The sequence below is a fragment of the Mirounga leonina genome, unplaced genomic scaffold (assembly GCF_011800145.1).
Source record: "Mirounga leonina isolate KUSES-001 unplaced genomic scaffold, KU_Mleo_1.0 Mir_129, whole genome shotgun sequence".
Taxonomy (NCBI): domain Eukaryota; kingdom Metazoa; phylum Chordata; class Mammalia; order Carnivora; family Phocidae; genus Mirounga; species Mirounga leonina.
The window spans coordinates 10,646,789-10,655,006 of record NW_023270323.1 but is presented as its reverse complement, the minus strand read 5'-3'; the positions used below and the strand labels follow the sequence as shown (position 1 = coordinate 10,655,006).

General features: G+C 40.1%; 1 protein-coding gene across 2 annotated transcripts in view; it reads right to left on the bottom strand.

The window, feature by feature from the left end:
* Positions 1-5,553: 5,553 nt before the first annotated feature.
* HSD17B11 (hydroxysteroid 17-beta dehydrogenase 11) overlaps positions 5,554-8,218 on the bottom strand; it is a 38,236-nt gene continuing 35,571 nt past the window's right edge. For both annotated transcript variants that reach the window (XM_035004565.1, XM_035004564.1), the window contains exon 7: positions 5,554-6,426. In XM_035004565.1, the coding sequence (XP_034860456.1) occupies positions 6,336-6,426 (91 nt within the window). In that variant the 3' untranslated portion in view covers positions 5,554-6,335. The remainder of the gene's footprint in view (positions 6,427-8,218) is intronic.

Sequence of the window (8,218 nt, the reverse complement as noted above, 5' to 3'; positions counted from 1 at the left end):
AGCAGGGGTGAGGGGCAGAGGGACAGAGAAAAGCAAGCTCCCCACTGAGCAGGAAGCCCGATGTGGGGCTCAATCCCAGGACCCTGGGATCATGACCTGAGCCGAAGGCAGATGCTTAACTTACTGAGCCACCCAGGTGCCCTGAAACCTAGTTTTTATCCAAACAATCCCCAAGTTCACATCTTATAGAGGTCTCAGCATATTTTTGGTTTATGAAACCCCTTGCTTCATCTCTGCATATCAATCCAACTTCTTTCCTTATAGTAGCAAAGAGAGGGTCTTGATCTACTTCTCAATATTTCTTTCCTCGTTCCTCTAGTTATTCTTTCCCTATTAATTCTAACTTCTTCCTGCCTACAGAACCTGTCTCTTTTGCTTTCAACTCCTTTCTGTTCTCTACCATTGTAAAAATATTCTGTGAAATATTTTTCCACCCCACGCCTGTTTGCTATCCCATCTTTCATATCTTACTGTCAAAGTATTATACAGTGATTACCTCTGTTTTCTGGCTACCCATTTCCTTGGGGGAATAGAAATCTCTTGCCCTTTTACTCTTCACCTGGTGCAAAGTGCAATGATGATCCTAAATATAAGGAGCTATGTGAGCATCACCAGATCTGAAGATGGGGGGGGTGGGGAAGGTGAGCCATAAATGGGACCTAAAGGGCGAGCAGGGGTTGGCCACAAGGTGAAGAATGTTCTAGATATAGGAAACCATGTGTAGAGGCACTGGGAGGTGAGAGATCATGACTTCAAGGACTAGGAAGGTCCATCTTGGATTCCAGAGTGTGGAGCAGAGAGAAGGTAGAGAACTTATCAGAAGCTCAGTCACTCAGAGTCTCAGCATCAAGGAGGACTTGTGAAAGGTTTTGAGCAGGGGATTGCTATCATCAGATTTAGAAATGCTGTAGGATGGAGAATGCATTGGAAGAAGGGGAAGAATAGATGGAGGGAGACCAGTTGGATGGCTGCTCAGTAACCCAGGCCAGAAATGGTGGTGGCCTGAATGAACATGTTGGCAAAGAGATATTTGGGAGAGGGAATAATAGAATAAATGGGCATTCATTTAACAAATACATATCAAACCCTTTGTCTTAGGGACTATTCCAGGCATTGGGGATACAGCATTGAACAAAATATATAAAAACAAATCACTTCCCTTAAGAAGCTTTGCTCTAGGGGCAATGTAGACAATAAGGAAGATAAATAAGCAAAATATATAGTATGCTTCACAATAGTAAGGATTAGGAGAAAAATAGAGGACAGAGGGAGAAGTGGAATCTTATAGGGCATGGCTGTGTAGGAAGGTTTGCCATTTTAGATATGGAGTGAGAAGTTCTGAAAAGACCTAAGGAAAAAGACTTAAAGGGAAGATAGAGGTAGCCATGTGGCTGTCTGTAGAAGAGCATTCTGGAGAGGAAACAGTAAGGTACAAAAGTCTTCAGATAGGAACATGTCTGGTGGGTTGAGGATCATCAAGGGGACTGGTATGGCTGGAGTGAACTGAAAAGATTGTGAAGGTAGTGTGAGAGTTTTACAGGTCAACGTGACTAAGCTATAGTTTTCAACTTTTCAAACACTAATCTAGGTATTGCTGTGAAGGCATTTTGTAGTTAACATCTATAATGAATAGTCTTTAAATAAGACAAAATTAGGGGCGCCTGGGTGGCTCAGTCATTAAGCATCTGCCTTTGGCTCAGGTCATGATCCCAGGGTTCTGGGATCGAGCCCCACATCGGGCTCCCTGCTCTGCGGGAAGCCTGCTTCTCCCTCTCCCACTCCCCCTGCTTGTGTTCCCTCTCTCGCTGTGTCTCTCTCTGTCAAATAAATAAATAAAATCTTAAAAAAAAAAATAAGACAAAATTATTCTTAATGCTATGTATGGGCCTTATTCAATCAGTTAGAAGGCCTTGAAAACAAAACTGAGCTTTCTCTGTGCTATAGACTGAATGTTTGTGTCCCCCCTTCCACAAAGTTCCTATGTTGAAACCTAATCCTCAAAGTAATGGTATGCGGAGGTGGGGCCTCTGGAAGATGATGAGTTCATGAGGATGGGGCCCTCATGAATGGGATTAGTATTCTTGTAAAAGAGATACCAGAGAGCTCCCTTGCCCCTTCTGCCATGTGAAGACACAGCAAGAAGACAGGCTGGTTGGCCGTGAACCAGAAGGCAGGCTTTCACCAGACACTAAGTCCTGGTGGCTTGATTTGGCTTGACCACCTGGTGGTGGTCTCTAGAACTGGGAGGAAAAATTTCGGTTGCTTATAATCCACTGGCCTTTGGTATTGTGCTGTAACAGCCTGAACTAAGACACGGTGAGTCAGCAGAAATTCTGCCTCAAGACTGTATCATCAACCTCTGCCCAAGAGTTTCCAGCCTGCCAGCCTCCCCTACAGATTTCAGAGTTGCTACCCTCCCACAATAATGTGAGCCAATTCCTCAATTCCTTGAAATACATCTCTCCTTGTATGTATGTATGTATGTATATAAAATCTCCTACTGGTTCTATTTCTCTGGAGAACTCTAATATAGGTAATAAGGTAGTGGGTAAGAAGACTGGATTACGTATGGCCTTCTAGGTCATGGTAAGGACTTCAGTTTTAAGTTTTAGGTGAGAAGCTAATGGGGGATTTTGAGCTAAAGCATGACGTGATCTCATATTTTAAAGACTCGTTCTGGGGGGTGCCTAGGTGGCTCAGTCAGTTAAGTGTCTGACTCCTGATCTCAGCTCAGGTCTTGATCTCAAGGTCCTGAGTTCAGGCCCCACATTGGGCTCCATGCTGGGCATAAAACCTACTTAAAAAAAAAAAAAAATATATATATATATATATATAAAAGACTCATTCTGGCTGCTGTGCTGAGGGGAACAAGAGATGATGGTGGCAGGGTGGCATCAGGGTGGTGGTAGGGGGGTGATAAGAGGTGACAGAATTCTGGATATATTCTCAAGGTAGAGCAAACAGAATTGCTTTTGTAATGAATGTGGGAGGAATCAAGGGTGACACTAAGTTTTTTGGCCTGAGCAACTGGAATAATGGGGTTTGGAACAGGTTTGGGACAACATCACAAGCTCATTTTCAGAAATCTTAGGGTGAGATGCCTGCCGGTCATACTGGCAGAGACATCAAGAAGGCGGTTGCATATGTGTGTGACATTCAGAGGAGAGATTCAGGCTGGAAATATAAATGTGGGAATGGTGACCAATATTGAATGTGTGTGCCAGAGGTTAGAGGATTTTGGTGAAGTGAGGGATGAGGGTGAGCAGAAGGAAGGAGGCAGGTGTAATTCTAAGTTTTTAGCTTGGACACTTGGTAGACACGCCATTCTCTGTTAGGGAACACAGATGGTGTAGAGAAGACGCTAGATTTTGCATGTATTGATTATAAGACATTTATGGAACTGGAACTGGAGATAATAGAGGAGATTACACAGTCTAATTCAGTCCTTTTACAGATGAGGAAATGGAGGTTCCAGCACAGCTAGCTTGAGTTAGATTGCCCAGTGCTCTTTTTGCCATACTTGGCCACTTGTAATTATAGGGAAGACTATGAAAGTAAAAGGCACATCTCTCTCATCCCAAGATTGTCCAGTCATCCCTACACCAATTAAAAAAAAAAAAAAAAAAGAGGAAATTAAAGAGAAAAAGAAAAAAAAAACTTGAGTGGTCAGATTGGCTCTAAGGTCAAGTGGGAATTCCTATGTATTTTGGAGAAGGATGTGATGTTCAGTGTAGATCAAGACTATCCCAGTGTTTTCAGGCTCAGCATTTTAATTTCAGGAAACTTTAGACTGTCGTGATATTGGGTCAGTCCAAGCTAGACTTTTTTCAGGTAGAATACTTGGGCATCTGCATGTAGCATTTTGTTCCACCTTAAAATAATTCGTAGATGAAAGAGCTCCAATCAGAGATTATCATTGGCTAATTATGGAATATTGTTTGAATACCAAGGAAAGCTTGGTAAAAGGAAGCAGAGGGTGTTTAGGGTGATGGTTTGACTTTCCAAGAATTTCACTGAGGCTGTAGGATAGTGAGGTCAGCAAACATGCGTTCAAATCCTTATCTTGACTTCTGAGTAGCTGTGTGATTTTAGGTTAAATATGTTGAATCTCTTTGGGCTACCCCATCTATAAAATGGGAAGAATGATGTCTCCCACACAGAATTCTTCAAAGGAGTAAATCTATCACCCAGCCTGGGAGAGGAAACTCCTAATAATTGCTCCCTTCCCCACAGCAAAATCCTTACTAGCTATTTACACACTAGCCAAGTTGGTGTTGACAACATAAGGGTCAATTTTAACCCTTTTCCTTGACCTGATTCCTCACTCTTTCTAATCCTCATTTCCATTATAAAGAATAGATTTCTGGCAAGTGAGAATGGTGGCATGGGAAAAGGGGTGGGGAAGAGTGTTTCTGAAGGCAAGTATGGGAACATTCTCAAAGGGAATAGGAAAGGTCAGTGAGTCCTAGTTATCCCATGGCAGGGCCCACAGGATGATAGCAAGGGTTCAGAAAGACTTTGGTGTGTCCAGGGAGAGCTGGTTCCTTGCCAATGGTCAGAATTTCCCTACCGCACAAAAGAGAGGGCTGTCTGTTATCAAGGTCTTAGTTTAGGACCACAGAATACCATGACAGGTGACAATTAGAGAAATCTTTCCCGTTTACCCCAAGACAACATAAGCCTCTTTGATTTTTGTGTGACTCTCAGAAGCAGCCCTATTATTGATGGCTGAGATGAATTTTCCCACTGAATTGTACAGAAGTGGGTTCAGAGTTAGAATTCATTCACTCAAATAAGTTAAAAGTTTTCAGACCTTTAAATATCTGAAATTAAAAAAAAAAAAGTTTTCAGACCTTCAAGTCAACAGCAAGTTTTTAGCTTGGACACTTGCTAAAACACACAGTAATTGCCTGATGTTAGTGAATCAGAGCAAACTTTTTTTTTTTTTTTAAAGGGCAGAGAATAAAAGCCCAGAACCTCTACAGTATTCATTAACCTCTCAGCAGACCTGGGGCTGCAGCCTCTAAGGTTCTTCTGGGTTCCTGCTCCCTATGGGAATTTCACCAATGCCTTCAACATCGCCTGCTACAAAGAATTGCTGGAGGTAAATAAATAAATATTAAATAAATATGTTTCTGTGGAGAAACAGATTTAAGATCTTTTACCCTGAAGTTTAGGTACCTAATGTGACTCATTTGCTCCATTTCATAAGGGTCAGTATTCTGATTTATATGTTTTCTGAGTATGAACCTTCTGATATAAGCAGGGAGCCTGCTTCTCCCTCTGCCTGCCACTCCCCCTGCTTATGCACGCTGGCTCACTCTCTCTCTCAAAATAAATAAATAAAATCTTAAAAAAAAGAAATCCAACAAACCTGCTTATTTTTTCAATTTATAGGTCGGATCTTATATTCTCTATCTCACTGAGCATCCCTCACATCCAAGAAATTTCTGAGTATTAAAAAAAAAAAAGATCTTTGATTACATAATCCATTTTCCTTGAATTTGAAGGTTAAGCCAAGTTCTGTTCAAGATGAAAAGATGGAGACAAAAGTTTAAGTGTGATCTGTTTATTGTTGCCACTGTGGGTACATTCTCCTAATTCTCTACCTCAAATTCCAATGATGCTTTTATATATGTGTAACACGTGTAAATCTCTAGTTTCTTTGAGCTGAAATGTTTGGCTTTGAAACGTGAGGCATCTTTCAGGAAACAGAGTGGTAATGTGTAAGATGAAATGTTTCAGTGATATTTCTTACATCACATGAAACTCATTCTGAAAGGCCACTAGATTCAGTCCTTCATTGTATTTAGAGAGTCTGAAGCTTTTGTTTTTATGGAGATTAGAAAAGGAAACATGTGAATTATATAAATTTAAATGCAATTAGAAATAAAAATATATCTTATACATTTATAGTACAAATTTTGCAAAGACTTCACAAGCCACAAAATCTTAGAAATTATTATAAAATTATTTTTGTTCCTTTTCTCTATTTTCTATAAGGTCAATTCCTAAGATTGTCCCCTCTTTGTATTATATGAAATCAGCTTTCAGATAAAGGACAAGTGATAATAAATGAGGACTGCCAGGGCCTCAAAAGATGACACTGAAGAAAAAAAAGATAATTAGGAAAAGCAGAAGTCTAAACATTAAAGTTCTGATTAATATTAGATGAAATCAACTTAACCCTGGTAAACCAGTCCTATTTATTTATAGCTAATGTATGAAGAAGAATTTAAGTTATGCTACCTAAATATAATGATGTTTTGGAAAGCAGGTATTTTTGAAGATATGTATTCACATCAACTAAATGTGGAATGTAGTCTATGTACGACTTATTGTTCTTTAGTTTTATATCCAATAACTGCATCAAAGTTAACATTGATCATTCGTTTTAAAAATACCAGGAAACGCTCAGGAAGGATCCTAAAAAAAAAAAAGATACATGAAAATAATTAGGAAATTAATATTAAGTGTATTTGTAAAATATCTTCTTTTAAAATACTTACATTTATCATGTATCATCTTTTTTTGCATGAGGAAAGGAACTTTTTAATTTCTATTCTACATATGAGGCAGCTATACGTAACATATAAATCAAATACTGGAATACAACCACATCCAATTAGAGGAAGGAACAGGCACATACAAGATGGAAACTATTTGTTGGACTTACTTCCTTTCTCTTTCTTTTTTCTTTCTTTCTCTCTTTCCTTTAAGGATAAGGAAGTTTTTTGGATATTTCTTAAAAAACCAGACTTCAGCCTTATTGCCCTAGTCCCCACTTAACAATGGGTATTTGTAAAGTCTCCCCATTATAATGCTGTTTTCTCATCCACGGCTGGCTATGGAAATGCCTGTAGGATGGAGCTTTCCATCCTACGGTCTATGGAGAGCCTTGGATGAGTATGTGCTATTAGTCTTGTATAAAAACGAAGGCATGATGTGTCTCTTACTTCCCTGCACTATTTCCTAATGGACGTAAGTGCTGCTGTGACAGCTAACATAAAAAAAATTCATAGCAACTTCTTGTCATCAGTAGTTTCTCAATCAATAGAGATAATACATATCTCTAATCTGTGGTTTAGGTGTATCCCTTATCAGGTATCATCTTAAACAAGATTAGTCTTAAAATTAGGAGGTTTTTTTTTTTTTTAAAGATTTTATTTATTTATTTGAGACAGAGAGAATGAGAGACAGAGAGCATGAGAGGGAGGAGGGTCAGAGGGAGAAGCAGACTCCCTGCCAAGCAGGGAGCCCGATGCGGGACTCGATCCCAGGACTCCAGGATCATGACCTGAGCCGAAGGCAGTCGCTTAACCAACTGAGCCACCCAGGCGCCCTTAAAATTAGGAGTTTTAACTCTGAGTCACTACTCTATGTTCTTTCCAATTAAATCCATTTTGTTTTCAAAAGGAAAAGGAAGGAGGCTTCACCTCCTTTAGGGTAGGAGTGACTTGAAATATTTAGTTTTCGAAATATATTTATGCCTATGTTTCTCCAAAGATCTAAGAGAGGAGGTGTCTAGAACTGAAGAGTTGAGAGGCTAAAGGCTTTTAAAACAAGAAACATGGGGTGCCTGGGTGGCTCAGTTGTTAAGCATCTGCCTTTTTTTTTTTTTTTTTTTAAGATTTTGTTTATTTATTTGACAGGCAGAGACACAGCGAGAGAAGGAACACAAGCGGGGGGGAGTGGGAGAGGGAGAAGCAGGCTTCCTGCTGAGCAGGGAGCCCGATGTGGGGCTTGATCCCAGGACCCTGGGATCATGACCTGAGCCAAAGGCAGACGCCTAACAGCTGAGCCACCCGGCACACCAAGTGTCTGTCTGCCTTTGGCTCACGTCATGATCCCAGGACCCTGGAATCGAGCCCCACATCGGGCTCCCTGCTCCACGGGAAGCCTGCTTCTCCCTCTCCCACTCCCCCTGCTTGTGTTCCCTCTCTCGCTGTGTCTCTCTCTGTCAAATAAATAAATAAAAATCTTAATAAAATAAAATAAGAACCATGACATTGGAAAGGAAGTGAGAAAAGGAACTAATTTTGTACTTGATAATCCAAAATATTATTAAAAATGTTCCACTGAGAGACTGAGGAGACAGAACTACTAAATGAAAATGTAGATAAAGCACTTGGTTTTGAGTATAATGCTGAACAAGTTATTTAACTTTTGAGTTTAAACTCCCCACATGAAATTGGAAAAATCAACACCTACTCCACAG